This window comes from Rhamphochromis longiceps, linkage group LG5 (genome assembly GCF_057381845.1).
Source record: "Rhamphochromis longiceps isolate RC_006_pf linkage group LG5, R_longiceps_female_GT1.1, whole genome shotgun sequence".
Lineage (NCBI taxonomy): Eukaryota > Metazoa > Chordata > Actinopteri > Cichliformes > Cichlidae > Rhamphochromis > Rhamphochromis longiceps.
Genome location: NC_140561.1, coordinates 2,699,321 through 2,721,864, shown reverse-complemented (window position 1 = coordinate 2,721,864; position 22,544 = coordinate 2,699,321). Strand labels below are relative to the sequence as shown.

Below are 22,544 nucleotides of genomic sequence, written 5' to 3'. Positions count from 1 at the left end.
AACCGTATAGACCCATCTTTCTTCACCACACAAGGTGATATACCTCTATGGCTCCTCACCTGTGTGATGGCACCATGTTGTGGTCAATGTCCCCCACTTGCCAAAGGGTAACTTTGAGCTAGAAGAAGTGAGCGATACAAGCGCTTTATCTCCCAGTGAAAATTGTCCGAGCCGAGTCTCTCTTGTACAGGCACTGCTGCTGTTTCTGGGCCTGGAAAGGCAGCATGGTAACAGGCACAAAGGTGCTCTTGGAATTGCTAGTTGGTTCATGGCCTGACACTCTGGGCATTACACACTATTGGCACACATCCCCCTGGATGCCCAGCTAATAGAATTGGGCCATTATTCACTCCAGAGTTTTGTCATATCCCTGCCATGGGGTTAAAGGAATCCACCTGGAAAATCATTTGCTGGTGGCTTTTTGGCACCAACAACTGGGTCTTTTCCTTTTCTGTGTGACTTTTACGACTCACTTAATAGAGTCTGTCTCTAATCAACACAAAATGCAGGTATGTCAGTGCTACATCAGGGTCTACTGTTCAACTGTTGATTGTTGAACTATCGATCGCCTGTTCAAAGCACTGAGTGTTGTCCCAAGACTGCCCTAGAGCGAAATCTTCACTGGAGTAAATCACTGGACTTCCCGAGAAGCCCCCGATGTCTCCTCCTCCCCAGAGTCAGAGTTGGACAACCACTGAGTGCAGCACAAACACTACAAGTCTCTATTGATCGTGAACGCAATCTTATATCATTTCAAGTGGCACTATGGGATATTTGTGTATGTCCAGCAGCCGAGCCTGCCTCTCTTGGCTGCCACGTCACTCAGCTTCCAAGCGCAGGCTAAACAACCAGGTCCTCCAACACTGTTGTCTGGCGTTTGGACTGGCCCTGTACCAAGCTGAGCTGATCTTGGTACACTGCTGCCTTCTCCTGGTGCATGGCAGCTTGCTCTACCAGCATCTTTGCCAGTACCTCCACTGGCTGTACTGGTTTTTTGGCACCACTGTAACAACAAGGACCTGGGACGTACATAATATTACGATAACAGTGATAATTTATTTCAATTTCTTTTCTATTGACTGCTTGTGGAGATTTCCAGCTGCCGGGTTTCCTGCTCAGCTCTCTTCTGCAGTTCCAGTAACCTCCTATTTACCAGCTGGGCCCACGTCCTCATTTTAGGTTTGACAGCGTTTTAGTAGGTAAAGATGATGCTTGGACATGAATTGAGCTGCGGTTTGGGGAAGGCCTCGAAGGGGACTGGCGACGGCTCCCGGGCCTGGCAGATCCCCGTGTACTAATTAGGAGTGAAGAAGTTAAAGAATTGAGAACAAGGAGGGAGGGAGGGAGGGTGGGGCACGTAAACATAGATAAATCTTTATTTTTTGCACCAGGTTTCCTCCGTAAAGGTTTCCAAATATTTATGAAGCCCATCCTGTTTTCTAAACACCACCTAGCCCACACAGCCTACAGCAGTCTAGCTGGCTATTGCAACAACAGGTTTGTTTGCAGTAGTTTTGTGTTGGGTTAATTAATTATCATTAACTGAGGATTTTACAATGTGAAATAAGTCGCTTTATGAATGATTATAATTTATCAAGCTTAAAATATCAGCTAGCAGTATAGTAGTGGATTGCAATTGTTGGGTCTGTCTAGCACAGGCCCACCGCTGGAACGAGACAGTTTAACTACACAGCAAAAGCATTGAACACCAAGTAGGCAAAGTTCTTCGTGTTACTCGTGCATGAGGGAGACCTGCCTGCAGCCAAGTGTCGTTCCACCCACTTGACCTCCGTCAGACTCTCAGCCAGGTTCCCCATAGCACTCCTTTTATTGTGGTGACAAGCAGTGTTGGTCAAGTTACTTGAAAAAAGTAATCAGTAACTAATTACTGATTACTTCCCCAAAAAAGTAATCCCGTTACTTTACTGATTACTTATTTTCAAAAGTAATTAATTACTTAGTTACTTAGTTACTTTTTAAAACACGATTTACAACCTGAAGAGGTAATAAAGCGATAGATCTTTCAGCCTAATTCTACTTTTTCTACATAATCCATCATATAAAATGTAATCAAATGGAAAAGTCTCTTTTTAAAACTTGTTTTATCAGTTTTAATCTTTTAACTTTATGCATCAAGCAAAAATGTAATTATATGCAACATTCTCTGACTTGAAGAAATTAGTTTAACATTTAAAGCTATTTTCTGCACATTCCAGCACATAAAATAAAATATTTTTTGTGTTTACACTCACTCTTTCAAATAGATGCAAGTAAAACACAGCAGAAAATAAATAAAGTCAAAGACTAGCGGTCCTGTTGCTCTATTTTCACCTGTAAAGCAGCACTGCGTCAGGCGGAGGTTTACCCTGGTGCAGGTGTGCCGCGGTCAGTGGAAGGATCCGCGAGTTTCTCTGTGAGTTTCCCATTACGTCGTAGCTACTCGGTGCTTGTTGGAAGTTTAGGGGTTTTTTCGCTGTAAAAAGAAGTTTTCTTCCCACGCACAGCGGACACTAATGTTTTTGTCACTTTTTATGGAATCAAACTCAAAGTAAGGTCAGTACTTCCACGCTTTAAACGCTGCACGCTCATACTCTCTCCTGCACTCGATATGTGATCCATTGTTGATCTGGACACAGCTGTTGTCACTAACGGCGCACTCGCTTACATCACTGTCGTGAGACATTCTCGCAAAAAATCACGGTTTTAGTTCCTACGGGAAAGTAACGGTAATCTAATTACCGTTTTTGCAATAGTAATCCCTTACTTTACTTGTTACTTGAAAAAAGTAATCAGATTACAGTAACGCGTTACTGCCCATCTCTGGTTACATGAATATACATAGGTTCATTAACATATAACATCTTACATAGGTATACATGTGAACAAAGAATACCTTGTCTGTGTGTGTGTTTGTGTGTGTGTGTGTGTGTGGGGGGGGGGGAGGGGGGGGTTCAGAGTGTGACCCCATAAATGACTTCCGTAAACCTGCTGGTCTAGAAGTCCAGCAGTTCATCTAAACAAAAGGCACTTAACCCAAAAAAGATATAGATACGTTTATCCTACCATAAAACAATAAGAGAAGGTACGACCTCTCCCATGCTCCCAGAATGTGGGTGTTAATGCCAGAATGCTCTGGAATGCACACAAAGTCTTTGCAGACAACTAAGGATCACACATCCTATCACTACACAATCGATTATACACCTCTAAGCATATATGGTTAAATATTTCTAAGCATAAATGACAATAAACAATACAACTCTAACAGCAATAGAAAGAACATTAAAAAGATGAAGTGATAAAATACTTTATCAGAACACCAACAGCAAGTTGCAACAGGTGTGTCACCACGAGAAGTTGTAGCTGATCAGTGTTTACCTGGAAGGATGATGTAGTGCTCAGCACTGTTCCTTCACAGCATGAAGCTTCCTGCTTTAATTATTTGCTGGAGCCTTTCTGATTTGAGTTCACATGTTAGCCCTGTGCCTCCACGTGTTCCCTCCATCGTCCTTTAAATGACATACATGTTAGATTGAATGGTCTTTCTAAACTGGCAATGGATGTGAGGAAAAGGGTCCACATGGATGAGTTATAGCAAAAAAACAACAACAAGTGAGTGAATATTAAGGTAGTCCTTTACCAGTGACACACTGCTTTCAGTACAACCCCCCACCCCAAATAACCCCTGAAAAATGAGCTGATTGGAACTTAAAAAACAAACAAAAAATAAAGCAGCTTTGATCCACTTAGAACCAGAATCGAGATCGTCTTTATTGTCACCAAAATTGGGTATAAGCAGTAAAAGCATTACGTTTTAGAGTGAGTCTTTTGCAAATGACCAAAGATCTCTGAGGGTGTCATGGCTGGGGCAGCAGTCGTGTGTGGAAGTGAAGGAGGACCCAAGTTGCAGACAGCGGGGGTGGTGATGTGAGTTCATTTACAGTGCACAATAAATAACAAAGGCGAGGGCAGAACTGAACATGAACCTAAACAGAGGAAAACTAATAATAAACAAAACCCAAAGCCATAACACACAAAGTTACACATAAGTAGTGATGGTCCGCTTGAAGCTGATGCTCCGGTGCATGTGTCAAAAAAATCAACACACTGCTTCAGAAGCACTGTGTCGAAGCTTGATTTGTTCGGCCAGAGTCATTTAGAGCCTAACTGCTTCGGTGTCTGATTCAATGGTTTATAAGGAAGCGAATCATTCGCGGGATTTGTGGAGTGTTTTGATGGTGACAGATAGCGAACCACTGATCATTAGTGATGGGCAGATGAAGCTTCATGAAGCACTGAAGCTTTTCATCCAATTGGTTCACCCCAGCGCAAAGCTTCTTGAAGCTTCATTTGCTCTAGTAGGACACCTACTGGACGTAAAAATATTAGTTGGCATGAATTTAAAGAATGTGGTCTTTTGCACACAGCCTGTAAATGTCAACAACAAAAGGAGTGTGTAAAACGTGTATATTGTAGTGATGCAGTATACTGTGTATATTTATACTGGCAGTATGGAAAATGATCATTTGGAAATGCTTAAAATGGAAACGATCATTTACTGTGAGGTGAGGTGTGGTTGGGGTGTGGACAGTGGTTGTGCTTTTGTAACGTTGAGGTGTGGACAGCTACACACTGAGGCTTTGAGCCTCAGTCCTGCCTGTTCACATTTTATTCTGTAAAAACTAAATGTTCACTGCTTTTACGACCTTTTTAGTGGGGAGAACATAGCTAGGATTTAATGATTTAACAAATCTTTTGAATCCTTTGTCCTCCACAATGCTAAATGGCTGGGAGTCCTCAATCACCATGCTAACCAGGTCTTCATCTATTGGAGATTGTTCTCCTGAGGAAAGACAATAAAGACAAAGCACAAATATAAATATCACACACGTCACTTATTACAGCTGTATAATATTGTTATATCATTTAGTAACATTACTGCATGCTATATTATCATGGCATTTGATGGCTCACCTGGTCTTGCTCCACAATCGGTGTTCCCCCTATTCACATGCAAAGCTCTGTAGTGCCTAAGCATGGATGAGGTGTTGTTGTTATATCCCAGCTCCCTGGCACATAGCAAACACTTCACCTTGTACACAAGTAAAGACAGCTTAACATAAATTGTATTGCACCATCAGTATTATGAAAATACATCTTCTGTAGAAATTTACATACCTTGTTGGGAGGAATAAAATCAAAATGTTCCCACACAGGGGAGGACATCCTCCTCTTCTTAGCTGGCTCCATTCTCTCCTGACTTTCTCTCCTCACTCTCATAAACCTCCAAACTGTCTCCAAACTCTCACTAACCGCAACTCTCCATCAAACACCCACATTTTAAATGAAGTCTGAGGGGTTTATATCGCTGTCATAGCTCGCGGCAAAGTTCGAACCACTTCATGAACCAGTCACGTGGTACAGCCGGGCAGCGAGGCTTCGGACGTCATCATTTTCAGCTCCTCCCATAAATGAAGCAAGCCTCGATACGCGCATCGTGGAAACGCCCCTCAATTACTCGACACAAGCTTCGAAGCCTCGATACAGAACGTCACATCACTACCTCCTTATGTTTTCCCCTATGTGTAGTGATGGCCAAATGAAGCTTTCTGAAGCATTGAAGCTTGTATTGAAAAACGGTTCATTACTCGAAGCTTTTCAACACAGTCCTCTCTGGTGACATCTGGTGGCCAAAACCATTAAGAGCAGCTTGAATCCACAAAATAACACCAACCGCTTCATTAAAATTGCCCACGCTAGTGGGATTCTGTCTGATATTGGGCCGCCGTTGTGTTGCTTTGAACGTGTATTTTTTGGTGGCTAAAAAATGTGGTTTATTTGTTTAATAAATAATTTTGACCAGTAAACATGTTCAAACATGCACCATGGTGTGGTCTTTCTTTGCTTGTGACTTCTTGATGTTGGTAAATACAATAATTGAAAAATACCACGTTACATATAATATACATATGATAATGTACAACACATTATGGAGTATGCTTCTGCTGTGAGGTCCTGCCTCCATGCACTTGTGCAATTAACAGGGTTTTAATAGTTTTGCAATTTTCGGAAACGCCCCCTCAATTACTCGACACAAGCTTCGAAGCCTCGATACAGAACGTCACATCACTACTGATCATTCCACTGAGAGATTTGGAGAAAACTAGAAGTGAAAAAACATTTTCGTTAACGGAAATAAAAATAAAAACAAAAAAAGGAAAACTAACTAAAACTGTAATGAGTGTTCACAAATCTAACTAAAATTAACTGAATTTATAGCAAAAATGGGCAGCACGGTGGCACGGTGGTTAGCACTGTTGCCACACAGCAAGAAGGTCCTGAGTTCAATTCCACCATCAGGCCGGTCTTTCTGTGTGGAGTTTGCATGTTCTCCCCGTGTTTGCGTGGGTTCTCTGCGGGTACTCCGGCTTCCTCCCACCGTCCAAAGACATGCAACTTGTGGGGATAGGTTAATTGGATAATCCAAATTGTCACTAAATGTGAATGGTTGTCTGTCCTTATGTGTTAGCCCTGCGACAGACTGGCGACCTGTCCAGGGTGTACCCTGCCTCTCGCCCTATGACAGCTGGGATAGGCTCCAGCGCCCCCCGCAACCCTGAAAAGGATAAGCGGAAGTGAATGGATGGATATAGCAAAAATGTGTTTAGTTTTCATTGATGTGTGTGTGTCATACAATAGTTGAGGGTGAAAATGAAGTTTAGTTTCCAGATTTTTTCTTGCTGTGTCTCATTATGCCAGCAGGTGGCAGCACGTTAGTCGAGTCGTCTGTGTTGCTGCTCCGCCCACGCGCAGAATCATGTCAGGAAAGGTCGGGAGAAAGCGCCAGAGTCCAATTTGGGATTACTTTGAATATGACTGTGTTTTGGATAAAGCAAGTGTCTTGTAGTGGAAAGAAACAAATTATGAGGGACATTTCTAAGGGAAAAAATCCCACAAACCTTAAAGTGCACTTGAAAAGCTCACACAAGAAGGCTAACCTAGCTTACCTTGAGAAGGGAGCACACTCAACCCTCATCCCCAGAAACAGAAGCTAACCCCAGGCAAGGCAGCGTGATGCATCCCGAGACACCAGGACGGGGACATCTACACAACTGTGTGAGTCAATTGCCTTCAAAAAGTTTATCAATTGACTCCTAAAATGGCGGCGCGTTAGCTAGACGCACACTTCCCTCCTCCGTGAATCTTTGCCAAGACACCTAACGTAATATCAACTTTTGAAGTTAAACTCTAACGGTATCCGCGCTTAGGACTCTTTTATGTCGTCTGCACCAGGTAAATCGGGCAGGGGTCGTGGTAAACCCTCACAACCTAAAATTGATTTCGGACCAACTAAACAAAGTGGAAAAGCTAAAGCTAGCGCCATGTCGGAAGAGTCAATTAGCGCTGAAGAGGAAGGACCAAGTCACGCTCCGATTCTTGAAGCTATCAAAGACTTGAAAACCGACTTCTCCAACAGGTTTGACGGAATAATGGCTGCAATTGAGGGAGTGAGAAACGAGGTCGGAGAGTGTAAGGAGCGTATTGTAAATGTCGAGACACGCATTTCCGACACTGAGGACACGGTCGATAGCCTTCAGAGAAAAGTCCAGAGTCTCGAAAAGAAAACCAGAGATATGGAGGACAAAGTAATGGACTTGGAAACAAGGGCCAGGAGGGCTAACCTGAGACTGGTGAATTTACCGGAGAAGGTGGAGGGAACGGATGCTTGCGCATTTCTGGAAACCTGGATCCCGGAGACACTGGACATCCCTCTGCTGAAATCAAAGCCATTCCTGGAAAGGGCGCATCGAATCGGCCCGAGAAACGACCCAAACGGCCCCCCAAGAACACTGATCATGAAATTCCTGAGCGATAGGGATAAGGCAATGGTGCTGAAAGCGACCAAAATCAAAAAGCAAATACTCTACGAGGACAAACCGGTGTGTTTCTACCCGGACATGGCAGCCGGCATACATAAGATGCAGAAAGAGTTCGACTCCGTGAGACGACAGCTCCGCAGCATGGGGATAAGACACGGGATGCTTCTCCCCGCCAGGCTCCTGGTGACCTACAAGGATAAAACACTGACTTTTGGCAAACCGGAGGACGCAGAGATTTTCGTTACGCGGATCCAAGCAGAGCGGGATGAATAGCGATACGGATAAAGTTGGTAAAATAATTGAACGTTTTGCTTGGCAGCTAATTCCTGGGGCTACTGTGAACTGATCATTGAAATATATTCACACTGAACATCTGTACATGCCTCCGTTAATTTGTACGGGGGTTAAAGACGCTGGTGATTACCTGCATTGTGAGTATACCCCCCCCCCCCCTTTTTTTTTCTTTTTTCTTTTTTTTTTTTTTTCTTTTTTTTGGGGGGGGGGGATCGATTACTTTTTGTTTTCCAGGAGGACTCTCTGAGTTATAGTTACATTTAAATAGAGTTAAAGCACAGTAGACCCCTAACATTTAATTTATTTACATGAGTATATTTGGGATAGCAATAAATTCCTGGCAAAGCAATTATTATTTGTATGTAAAAGCTAACAATGGAGGGAGTGTTTAAGTTCAGGATAAGTCAATATCAATAATGTTGGATCATTCCTCAATAACTGTGGACTGGTCATTAGCATTACCGGAGTGTGTAGTAAGGAGAAGGGGAAACTGGCCCTTAGGTCAGAGGGGTTGTGTTCAATGGTTGATGCAGTTAGAAGCATCTGTGTTGTCTGCATTGTTTTGGTTGTCTAAAGGTACACTTCTATATACTGAGAGAAGATCATCTGAAAATTGCAGCTATGTCCAATGTTTTAGAAATTAAGATGACATCGTGGAACTGTAGAGGGCTGCAAAAACTTAAAAAAGTTAAACAAGTGATGAGAAGGTTAAAAGATATGCATTCCAAAATAATTTTTCTCCAAGAGACTCATCTTACTGGAAAAGAGGACTTAAAGATTAAGCGGAGATGGCAGGGAGAGGTATTTTCAGCACCATTTAACTCCCAAGCGAGAGGGGTTTTGACTCTAATACACAAGTCCGTCCCCTTTAATGTTTGTAAGGTGATTGCAGATAGGATGGGAAGGTATTTGATTGTTCAGGGTACTCTCTATACAGAACCTCTGATTTTAGTTAATATTTATGCCCCAAATAAGGACGAACCATCTTTTTTTAAAAACCTGTTCTGCACGCTGTCAGCACTCAGTGGTCAATATATTTTAGCGGGAGACTTCAATTGCACTCTGAACCCAAGTATAGATAAATCATCACATTTAGACAAATCTCATAGCCAGAGTAGGGAAACCATTCTTCAGTTTGCTAAGGAATTAAATCTTATGGATATATGGAGAGACAGGAATCCTGGTGTATCGACATATTCATGTTATTCTAGCACACATAAATCATACTCACGAATAGACTACTTTTTGATCTCAGCAAGTCTGTCCTATAAAGTGAACGGTTGTGATTATGGCAGTGTCCTTATCTCAGACCATGCCCCAGCCAGTCTGGTCTATTTGGATCCAGGGCTAGTACGAGATCCCCCAAAATGGAAATTTCAGCAAAAATGGATAAAGGACAAAGACCTACTGGCGTACCTTGACAAACAAATTACTGATTACTTTGAGCTCAATACTTCTGAAACATCTTCGTGTATTAGATGGGAAGCATTCAAAGCCTTCATTAGAGGCCAAATAATTAGCTTCACAAGCTCAAAATCTAAGAAGGCCAGACAAAAGCTGAAATTATTGGAATCAAAAATTAAAGCTACTGAGGATATGTACTTTAAGAACCCCTGTCCCAAGCTGCACCAAAGTTTGCTGTTATTAAGAACCCAATATAATGAAATCTCAGCTTCAAAAGCTACAGCTAACTTATTAAAACTTAAGCAGTCCGTTTTTGATCAAGGGGAGAAATCAGGTAAAATTCTGGCTTGGCGTATAAAACAATTCCAATTGGAAAGATCAATCACTGCACTTAAAAATGATAAAGGGGAAACGATCTCTGACCCTGCTGCAATAAGTGACTCTTTCAAGGCCTATTATGAAAGGTTATACAGTTCTGACTTAAACCCAGGTGACCCCAATTTTTTCTCTTTTCTTGACAATATGAATATCCCCAGAATAGAAGAAGAGGAATCCTTGAGACTGGGGGCTAAATTGACTCTGGACGAAATCTCAGAGGCAATAATGAGAATGAATTATGGAAAGGCTGCAGGGCCAGACGGTCTGCCAATTGATATCTATAAAAAGTTTGTATCCAAATTAAAGGCACCCCTTTTGGAAATGTTTTCTGAATCTGCTCAAAAGGGGATACTCCCACCCACTCTGAGAGGGGCCTTAATTACACTTCTTCCCAAACCTGGAAAATCGAATGATAAATGTGAAAACCTGCGGCCAATTAGCCTCTTAAACTCAGATTTAAAGATACTCTGTAAAATTCTAGCAAAGAGACTGGAGGGCCTTTTGCCAGACATCATCAAGGAAGATCAAAATGGGTTCATGGTTGGGCGTCAGGGATTCCACAATGTTCGACGAGTGTTAAATATTTTACACGAGCAAGGGGGGTCTCCAGATACAGCTTTCTTGGCACTAGATGCAGAGAAGGCTTTCGATAGGGTGGAATGGCCCTATTTGCTTGAGGTTCTTGGTCGCTTTGGTTTGGGAGTGGGATTCTGTAACTGGGTCAGGCTTCTATATAATAACCCATATGCAGAAATAATTACCAATAATGTTATCTCAAAACCAGTTGAGATTGGAAGAGGTTGTAGACAAGGTTGCCCCCTATCCCCCCTTTTATTTGTAATTGCAATTGAGCCACTTGCTATTGCTGTAAGAGAACACTGTGTGATCACGGGTATAGAGATCGGAGGGCTCGACCATCGAATAGCTCTTTATGCTGACGATGTGATCCTCTTTCTTAAAAATCTGGGAAAATATATTCCAGCCATTTTAGACCTAATTGGAAAATTTGGACATATTTCTGGTTATAAAATCAATAAATCAAAATCTTCTATAATGCTTTTGAACTCAGAAGAAAGGATGAATCCACCTAAATACACCTGCCATTTTAGAAATGTGAATCAGTTTACTTATCTAGGTATTCAGATTGTCCCGAAATTGGAAGAGGTGGTGAACCATAATTATAGTCCAATTATGACTGACATATCCAAATCAGTGGAGAGATGGTCGAGTCTCCAAATTTCACTGATTGGTAGAATAAATATACTAAAGATGAACGTGCTCCCTAAGCTTCTGTATCTGTTTCAGAATATCCCCTTGCCACCTCCCTCAGACTTTTTCCTTAAAATAAGAAAACTGTTTAATCAGTTTTTATGGAATAACAAACGTCCCAGACTTCGCTTATCACTTTTGTACTTGCCCTTTGATGCAGGAGGGCTGCAATGTCCTAACATGGTTTGGTATTACTGGGCAGCCCAGTTAAGAACTATAATGTTCTATTATGCTGCAGAAAAGCCCCCCGCATGGAGAACTATTGAGTCTCTCTCTCTTAGGCTTCCACTTCCTACATATGTATACTCTGATAAATATAATAAACTCAAAGACATTACGCTTAATCCTATAGTTAAAAACATGATTTATATCTTACATGTCACTCAAAGATATTTAAACGTAAAATCTCCCCTCTCTGTTTTTAGCCCGATTTGGGGCAACAATTATTTTGCCCCAGGTAGGGCGGATGGTGGTTTTAAAATGTGGGCAGACTCGGGGCTGGGACTGGTGAAGGATGCTTTCGGGGGTGATGGAAGACTTTTAAGTTTTGAACAACTAATCTCTAAATTTAATATTCCCCGAAAGCACTTTTTCAAATACCTACAGTTTAGGAGTTTTATCAGGTCTTATCATAATGATTTTACACATATTCCCCCGCTGTCCACATTAGAGAAAATCCTAACCAAAAACCCCAGTGGTAGAGGGATGATATCTGAATTATATAACTTGATGATGACATCCTCTCCTGATTCATCTGCTGCTAAGCTTGAAGCTTGGAGGTATGACTTACAGGAGGACTTGACAGTGGAACAATGGAGTAGAGCATGTAAGCTAGCCCAAACACAGACAGGGAACACACGTCTAAAATTGCTACAATTTAACTGGTTGATGAGAGTGTACATAACACCAGAAAAACTTAACAAATTTAATATGCAGATTCCTGATATCTGTAATAGATGTGAAGAAGATAAGGGCACATTGCTCCACTGTTTATGGTCATGTCCAAAAATAAAGGAGTTTTGGGAAGAGGTTGGAGCAATGATAAAGGAGATTTTGTCAATTAAACTTGTGATGGATCCCAAACTTTTCCTACTGGGATTATATCCTGTAGGGTGTAACATAGATCATTTTGAAAAAATCTTCATAAACATGGGAATACTACAAGCAAAGAGAGTGATAGCTCTAACGTGGAGGAGTCTTGGCAAACCAAGTATTTCACATTGGTTCAAAGAATTGTCTTTATGTTTACCATTAGATAAAATTACATATACTCTAAAAGATAAACAAGAAATTTTCCAGAAAATTTGGGGGCGCTACATCTAGTATATTGGGAATAAAGATCTATCTGGTTTACTGTGTGAGACAGGGACAGCCTAGCTATTCCCTGTACAGGACCACAACCATATGCTGCAATCTGAAAATTATTCTTTAAAATCTGTCAGAGGTCTCATGGACTCAAGTGCTTTCATTGAATGTACCTTGTGTTTCGTTTATTGTGTAAATTTGTTTGTGTATGTACTTTATATATGTATATATGTAAAACTTTAATAAACATAATGTTGAAAAAAAAAAGTTTATCAATTCACTTGAACCAAAATTAGGAACACCCGGTGCTGCAAGAGTTAATAGTCTCATTGGGGCCAAGATATAAATTTTATAGTTGCCTGGTATCAATGGTTGTTCATCTGCCTTTATTTATTTATTTAAAGAACCCATAGGTGGGAATGTGAGTTGTCTGTCTCTGCATGTTAGCCCTGCGACAGACAGGCGACCTGTGCAGGGTGCAGGGTATGGTAGCTGGAATAGCAACATACCCAAGGATAAGCAGAGGAGCATGACTGATATGATGAAACTGGGATTTTGTTACACTTAATTATTGCAAACACAACTAAAACTATAACTGAAACTAATCAAAACTAAACTGAAACTAAGGATTTTCAAAAAAATAAAAACTAAACTAAACTAGCAAACAATTGGTAAAAACTAATTAAAACTGATATAAAATTGAAAATCTGAAGTCAAAACTAAATAAAAATAAAAACTAATGAAAATTGCAAAACTATTAAAACCCTGTTAATTGCACAAGTGCATGGAGGCAGGACCTCACAGCAGAAGCATACTCCATAATGTGTTGTACATTATCATATGTATATTATATGTAACGTGGTATTTTTCAATTATTGTATTTACCAACATCAAGAAGTCACAAGCAAAGAAAGACCACACCATGGTGCATGTTTGAACATGTTTACTGGTCAAAATTATTTATTAAACAAATAAACCACATTTTTTTAGCCACCAAAAAATACACGTTCAAAGCAACACAATGGCGGCCAGACAGAATCCCACTCTGTAGAGTGGGCAATTTTAATGAAGCGGTTGGTTTTATTTTGTGGATTCAAGCTGCTCTTAATGGTTTTGGCCACCAGATGTCACCAGAGAGGACTGTGTTGAAAAGCTTCGAGTAATGAACCGTTTTTCAATACAAGCTTCAATGCTTCAGAAAGCTTCATTTGGCCATCACTACACATAGGGGAAAACATAAGGAGGTAGTGATGTGACGTTCTGTATCGAGGCTTCGAAGCTTGTGTCGAGTAATTGAGGGGCGTTTCCACGATGCGCGTATCGAGGCTTGCTTCATTCATGGGAGGAGCTGAAAATGATGACGTCCGAAGCCTCGCTGCCCGGCTGTACCACGTGACTGGTTCATGAAGTGGTTCGAACTTTGCCGCGAGCTATGACAGCGATATAAACCCCTCAGACTTCATTCAAAATGTGGGTGTTTGATGGAGAGTTGTTAGTGAGAGTTTGGAGACAGTTTGGAGGTTTATGAGAGTGAGGAGAGAAAGTCAGGAGAGAATGGAGCCAGCTAAGAAGAGGAGGATGTCCTCCCCTGTGTGGGAACATTTTGATCTTATTCCTCCCATAAAGGTATGTACATTTCTACAGAAGATGTATTTTCATAATACTGATGGTGCAATACAATTTATGTTAAGCTGTCGTTACTTGTGTACAAGGTGAAGTGTTTGCTATGTGCCAGGGAGCTGGGATATAACAACACCTCATCCATGCTTAGGCACTACAGAGCTTTGCATGAGAATAAGGGGAACACAGATTGTGGACAAGACCAGGTGAGCCATCAAATGCCATGATAATATAGCATGCAGTAATGTTACTAAATGATATAACAATATTATACAACTGTAATAAGTTACGTGTGTGATATTTATATCTGTGCTTTGTCTTTATTGTCTTTCCTCAGGAGAACAATCTCCAATAGATGAAGACCTGGTTAGCATGGTGATTGAGGACTCACAGCCATTTAGCATTGTGGAGGACAAAGGATTCAAAAGATTTGTTAAATCGTTAAATCCTAGCTATGTTCTCCCCACTAAAAAGGTCATAAAAGCAGTGAAAATGTAGTTTTTACAGAATAAAATGTGAACAGGCAGGACTGAGGCTCAAAGCCTCAGTGTGTAGCTGTCCATACCTCAACGTTACAAAAGCACAACCACTGTCCACACCCCAACCACACCTCACCTCACAGTAAATGATCATTTCCATTTTAAGCATTTCCAAATGATCATTTTCCATACTGCCAGCATAAATATACACAGTATACTGCATCACTACAATATACATGTTTTACACACTCCTTTTGTTGTTGACATTTACAGGCTGTGTGCAAAAGGCCACACTCTTCAAATTCATGCCAACTAATATTTTTACGTCCAGTAGGTGTCCTACTAGAGCAAATGAAGCTTCAAGAAGCTTTGTGCTGGGGTGAACCAATTGGATGAAAAGCTTCAGTGCTTCATGAAGCTTCATCTGCCCATCACTATAAGGAGGTTACATGGGGAATGTGGAGCAGAGAGATGCCCAAGTAACACCAAATAACACAGACGAACCAACCATAAGCAAAGACCTACAGCCACTATATATACACACACAAGGTAATTAGGAAATGACACACTGGAGGGAAGCACAGCTGATCCTAATCGCAAGATGACGGGGAAACACAAGCTGAACATATTTAAGTCACAGACAGATCTACAAAGTAAAACAGGAAACTCAAACTGTTTTACAAATGCAAAGTCAGGGACACGAACAGAGCACGGAGGGGAAGAACACAGGTAGGAATAATAAAAAACTGAATGTCAGTACCAAATAGAGATGGACCGATCCGATATTACATATCGGTATCGGTCCGATACTGACCTAAATTACTGGATCCGATATCGGAGAAAAATAAAAAATGTAATCCGATCCATTAAATATCACGAAAGCACCTCACAAAACTTGCAACAGGCCGTAACTCGCCTCAGAACGTTAGCACGTCGGAGCAGTATGCATCACGTGATAGAGCGGCTGTGGCATGCGGGACCTGTCGGTGGTCTGGATAGCATGTGGAGCTTTGCTAGCAACCCGGCATTTCATCTCCGACAAAGTTATCCCCGAGAGAAGTAAAGCAAGTGTGTAAGTCCATCTCTGAATGTAAAGCATTCCTGCGTTAAGCTTAACGAGCGACTGCCTCTTCTTGCTGCTACTTCAATCATGAAACTGCTTAATGATCAGCTGATCTGCTTTTCTGTCGCGAGTCCGTGTCTCTTGTTTGTTTTTGGCCCACTTTGCACCAGAAAGAGGAAACCAGCGGCTGAACAACAGCAGCACGTTTAAGCTTGATAAGCTGTTAGAATTTATTTAATATTACTTTCTACACCAGGATCTTTTTCTACATAGCTGACGGCTGGTAACTGTGCAGGGGCGGATCTAGCAAAGTTTAGCCAGGGGGGCCGATAGGGCATGGACAGGGAAAAGGGGGCACAAAGACATACTTTTCTTTCTTATTCTCATTTAAAATGTCTCGCTTTTAATAAATAATTATCTGAATCTGACACCCAAAGTTTTAATTTGATGCAAAATGAATAGAAGTCAATTACTGTATATAGTGACTATTAAGTCTAATATATATACCCTAGTAAGCTATAGTACTTTTTCCTTTGGGAAGGTACCATCTGTGCAGTCTGCAATTTTGTTGAAGAAAGATATTTCTTGTAAAATAATTGATTTCTGTGCATTTTTTTTCACACTGCATCAAATTAAGGTTGATTACGTCGATTAAGCATCACGAGGTGGAGTGTGAGGGGTGGTTCCCTATTTTTTATTTATTTATTTTTGTTGTTGCTGGGAGTTGGAACCCTATTAGTTAGGTTGCTTAATATTTATTCTAAGTACTCTTTAAAATACCAGAATAGGGAGGATGGTGTAGGTTTAAGTTTATTAGATTGATCAGTATTGCTGAACTATGAAATTTTTTTTTTTGCATACAGGTATAACAGAATAGCTTTAGTGTAGTTGTTGTTTTAAACTTGAGTATGAACTTATACAAAATGCAGCAAGATATTTAAAAAACAGTTTTGTTGATTAAAAAACACTATATCGGATTCATATCGGTATCGGCAGATATCCAAATTTATGATATCGGTATCGGACATAAAAAAGTGGTATCGTGCCATCTCTAGTACCAAAACCTAAGAACTAACACAAAATCAGAAGAAACTAGAAAATAATAACAATAAACTCAAAATGCTGGGTCACCGAGCCAGTATAATGCATGACAGTGTAAGTGGGCCAGCGAAGACCAGGTGCAGGTCTCAAGTTCTTATTTAACATGTCTCTACTCATATTTATTTATTTTCATATTAAGAGTTCAGAATGATTGTTTAATCTACAACGTGTGACGCACATATTAAAGCGAGTTTTACTTGGAAATTCATTTGTTTACTTGATTTATTCTTATTTAGCTTTCTCCAGCTAAATGAGCTAAATGAGAAAATATTGGGACCACATCATATTTGCATTTTATTTAAGATGAGATTCCCTTTTTGATTTGACAAAAATCCAAGATTTCATTCTTGCATCCTTAATCCTCAGTCAATTTGCTGTTCTGCAGACTTTTGTATGCTGGCTCTGAGATGTTTTACAGATCCAATTAACTGGAATATTTTCATTATTTGTGCCATCAGTTATATTTGCAGTTTTTCTGTTATGACAAATACCTGTCATTTTAAGCACTGTAAGGATGCTGTGTCTGGCTGCAGTAAAAACATTTTGACAGGAGAGGTCAGTAGAGGCTCTTGAATAAAGATCCATGTGTCCTTAATACAGATTCAGGCTGGTGCATGAAATTTTAGCTGTGAATAATGGCATTGAAGAAAGAAGCAAAAAAGATGGTCACACTGAGAAATCTATGTAAGTCTTCTTTGAAATAATTAAGAGTGTTTTTACCCACAGGTACCTTTGGGCCATTGGCAAAAATGTATGGAAAAGATGGAAGAAAAGATTCTTCGTGCTAGTCCAGGTAAGTACAGCCAGTTCATTGGGTTTATTTAGCTCCGACAAGATAAGTCAAAGAAGAAATCAAATGAAAAAGAGAACAAGCACAAATAAAAACAACAAAGGTGCCAGTGACTGGGGACTCATCAGAAATGGTAACCTTAATTCAAAGGACTCGTAGTATAATCCTGTGCATATAGGTCAGTGCAGAATTTCAAGACTGAGCTCTGATAGAGGGTTTTTTAAGATAAATGAAGTGTAGCATTGTGTAATCTGTTTGTTTGAATATTGACTTTTAGATAGAAGTTATGCTGCTCCTTTGTCAGCTCTAATAATAATCAATTACATTAATTGAATATATTTAGCTACTGATTCCAAAGAACAATTTTTCCTGTTTGAGAATGAAAAGTTATAAAAAATTATATAATAATTATACCAGCAAGTTCATTTTGTTTAGTAGCAAACAGGAGCTAATTTCTCTGCTTGCCAAAAAAATAAAATAATATATATATATATATATATATATATATATATATATATATATATATATATATATATATATATATATAATTCTGAGCTCAACAACCTGATGGCACCCAACAGAGGAGCACGAGCAGCCTTTAACATAAGCTTTGCTTTATGACAATAATATTTTCACAGGCCACATGTTGTGTGTGCTACAAGAAAGAGAGATGCAGCCAAGCTGTCTTCCCTCGGCTGTCAGACGATTGATGGAGAGGCCAAGCAGGCTTTTGTCAGGAGGTGGGGGGTTGGTGTATGTTTGAGGGAAAGAGGAGGTAGCGGCCATTTCCTGGTTGCTCTACATTGGGAGGTGGGCAGCAGGCAGGAGGGGTGGGGGCTTTGGGCGGATGCCTGTCTCTTGTGTGTTAGAGAGGATATGTCTCAGAGGTACAAGTTGACAAGCGATTGACAAAGTCGAGTGAACACTATCTGGCCTAACACTCGCAGCTAAAAAAGCCGGAGTGCCGCCAACTTGAAGCCTCTCACTTGCTCCCAGCTAAATAGATAGCAAGTGACAAATATTGGTCAATAGAATGTGCAGTGTGTGTGTGTGTGTGTGTGCGTGTGCGCGCGCATGTGTGTGTGTTTGTGTGTGTGTGTGCGTATGTAGGAGAGAGAGAAAAGGGGAGAGAGAGCGAGTGCACATTCAATAGTGTGTGTGTGTGTGTGTGTGTGTGTGTGTGTGCATATGTAGGAGAGAGAGAGCGAGCGAGGCCTTTTTGAACAAGACAGCACAGACTAGACGATGGAAATACAAAACTCTGAACTCTGCTCAGACACCGTAACTATGGTTGTTTAAATGGGCCTACTCCAATTGGAACACCTAGATGACAGATTCTAAAGGGCTGCACTCAGGTCTGGTGATGGGGCACAATATAGGCAGAGGAATTAAGCCTCATAGATGTTGACCCATATCACACCTATCTGTCTGCTACTCCAACACACTCACAGCGGATGAGTGTCTAGTCAGGTAAATGCTGAGCAAATGTACAGAAACTGATATCATGGCGGCACCAGCTGGCTGGGGTCTTGACCAAAGTCTTTAACCAGTCAACCGTACCATCCTTTTTAAACTCATCGTCCTTATCTTGCTATCAAAAATGTCCACTACAAACAATTCAATTTTTGAATTCAGTTTTATTTATACAGTGCCAAATCACAACAACAGTCGCCTCCAGGCGCTTTATATTGTAAGGTAGACCCTACAATAATACATACAGAGAAAAACCCAACATATGACCATATGACCACCATCATATGACCCATTATGAGGAAGCACTTTGGCAAGAGGAAGAAACCTCCAACTGAACCAGACTCTTGGGAGGCACGGCCATCTGCTGCGACCGGTTGGGATGAGAGAAGGAAGACAGGATAAAGACTGCTGTGGAAAGTGTGATTCAACTAAGACATCTATTAGCACATGTTGAGTGAGAAAGGTGACTGAAAAGGAAAAACGCAATGCATCATGGGAATCCCCCGGCAGCCTACGTCTATTGCAGCATAACTAAGGGAGGATTCAGGGTCACCTGGTCCAGCCCTAACTATATGCTTTAGCAAAAAGGAAAGTTTGAAGCCTAATCTTGAAAGTAGAGATAGTGTCTGTCTCCTGAATCCAAACTGGAAGCTGGTTCCACAGAAGAGGGGCCTGAAAACTGAAGGCTCTGCCTCCCATTCTACTTTTAAATACTCTAGGAACAACAAGTAGGCCTGCAGAGCGAGAGCGAAGTGCTCTAATAGGGTGATATGGTACTACAAGGTCATTAAGATAAGATGGGGCCTGATTATTTAAGACCTTGTATGTGAGGAGCAGGATTTTGAATTCTGGATTTAACAGGAAGCCAAAACAGGAGAAATCTGCTCTCTCTTTCTAGTTCCTGTCAGGACTCTTGCTGCAGCATTTTGGACCTTAGTGGTTCAAGAGGTCTCTCCATTTACACGAACTGCTCTAATAGGATATTATGGTCGACAGTATCGAATGCTGCACTGAGGTCTAGCAGGACAAGCACAGAGATGAGTCCACTGTCAGAGGCCATAAGAAGATCATTTGTAACCTTCACTAAAGCTGTTTCTGTGCTGTGATGAGCTCTGAAACCTGACTGAAACTCTTCAAATAAACCATTCCTCTGCAGATGATCTGTTAGCTGTTTGACAACTACTTTTTCAAGAATATTTGAGATAAAAGGAAGGTTGGAGACTGAAAGCTGGGTCAAGAGATAGCTTTTTAAGTAAGGGCTTAACTACTGCCAGCTTGAAGGCCCATGGTACATTATTAGAGATAGGTTGATCATATTTAAGATGGAAGCATTAATTAATGGCAGGACTTCTTTGAGCAGTTTTGTAGGAATGGGGTCTAAAAGACACACTGATGGCTTGGGGTAAGTAATTACTGAAGTTAATTTAGAAAGATCAATTGGAGAAAATGACTAAATAAATATTGATGGTACTGAAACCAGCTGTATATAATATTATGTCTGTGACACAGTTATGAGTAATTTTTTCATTAATGGTTCAAATTGTATCTGTGATGAAATTAGTGAAGTCGGTACTAGTCAATGGTAATGGAATGGGTGGCTCAAACGAGCTCTGACTTTTTGTCAGCCTGGCTACAGTGCCGCACTACAGAGAAACCTAGGGTTGTTCTTGTTTTTCTTCAATCAGTGATGAGTAGTTAGATGTTCTGGCTTTATGGAGGGCTTTTTTTATAAAGCAGCAAAATATTTCACCAGGCTAGATGATGATCTTGACCAGGAAACCGTGGATGGACAGATCGATCCGCTCTGCAGTGAACGCCAGGACCGCCTCCTACAACGCGGGTCTCGCCACTGGCGATATGAGCGCCTACAAAGCGGCCTCATACGGCGTGCGGCGCGCGGTGAGAGATGCCAAATGCAGGTACTGGGAACGTGTGGAGTCCCGCTTCCACCAGGGCGACACACGGAGTATGTGGCACGGACTACGCACCATTACGGACTACAAAGCCAGGGACACTGCGCCGATCAACGCCGACTCTGCATTCACCAACGAGCTGAATCAGCTCTACGCCCGTTTCGAGGTTAGCCAGGCGGCTAATGCTATCTACCGCCTGACTACCGAGGACAGTGACGTCATCAGCGAGAGACCGGTGACCAGCATCACGGAGCATGACGTCCGAGCAGCATTGAGGAGAGTGAACACAAGGAAAGCGGCGGGGCCAGACGGCATCACCGGCCATCTGCTGCGCTGCTGTGCTGACCAGCTAGCAGGTGTGTTCACTTACATCTTCAACGAGTCCCTGGCGAAGTCTGTGGTCCCCACATGCTTCAAAAGATCCACCATCATCCCTGTGCCCAAGAACAGCAAACCCTCATCCCTGAACGATTACCGGCCAGTTGCACTGACCTCGGTAGTAATGAAGGTGTTTGAGAGGCTGCTGAAGAACATCATCTCCTCCTCCATCCCAGACACCACAGATCCGCTGCAGTTCGCCTACAGATCCAACAGATCCACAGAGGATGCCATCGCCCACGTCCTACACACCACTCTCAGCCATGTGGAGAAGAAACAGGGTAACTATGTGCGAATGCTGTTTGTTGATTACAGTTCAGCGTTTAACACAATAGTGCCCTGCAGACTGTTCACAAAGCTCAGGGATCTGGGACTTAACAGCCGTCTGTGTGCATGGGTGTTGGACTTCCTCACTGGCAGAACTCAGGTGGTGAGGGTGGGTAGATGCATCTCTAACAGTATCACCATCAACACAGGAGCACCTCAGGGATGTGTCCTCTCGCCACTGCTCTACTCCCTCTACACTTCAGACTGTGTGGCCACCCATGGCTCCAACACCATTGTGAAGTTTGCTGACGACACAGTGGTGTTGGGTGCCATCTCCAACAACGATGAGACGGCCTACATGGATGAAGTGAAGAATCTGGCATCTTGGTGCCAGGACAACCACCTCCAGCTGAACGTCGGCAAGACCAAGGAGCTGGTGGTGGACTTCAGAAGGAGTCAGCACAGAGACTACAAGCCCATTATCATCAATGGAGCTCCAGTGGACAGGGTGCAGTCCTTCAAGTATCTTGGTGTCCACATCTCCTCAGACCTGACATGGTCTGCCCACATTCAGGTACAGACCAAAAAGGCTAGGCAGCGCCTGTATCACCTACGACAACTGAGGAAGTTCAGGGTCTCTCCAAAGATCCTCAGGATTTTCTATAGAGGCGCTGTGGAGAGCATCCTCACACAGAACATGACATCGTGGTTTGGGAACAGCTGTGTGAAGGACCAAAAAGCTCTCCAGAGAGTGATCCGTACAGCAGAACGCTGCTGCAGGATTGCTCTTCCCCCCGCTTCAGGACACCTACACCAGGAGATGCCGGACTAGAGCAGCGCAGATACTGAAGGACCCGTCCCATCCTGGCAACAAACTGTTCCAACTTCTGCAATCTGGTAGAAGGTTCCTCATCTTCCGGGCAAGGACAG

General features: G+C 41.8%; 1 protein-coding gene across 1 annotated transcript in view; it reads left to right on the top strand.

The window, feature by feature from the left end:
* Positions 1 to 22,544, top strand: part of LOC146669047 (calcium-dependent secretion activator 1-like) — a 337,734-nt gene that overhangs the window by 125,883 nt on the left and 189,307 nt on the right. Inside the window, exon 9 of the mRNA XM_085405453.1 lies at positions 17,520 to 17,586. Within this exon, the coding sequence (XP_085261579.1) occupies positions 17,520 to 17,586 (67 nt within the window). The remainder of the gene's footprint in view (positions 1 to 17,519; positions 17,587 to 22,544) is intronic.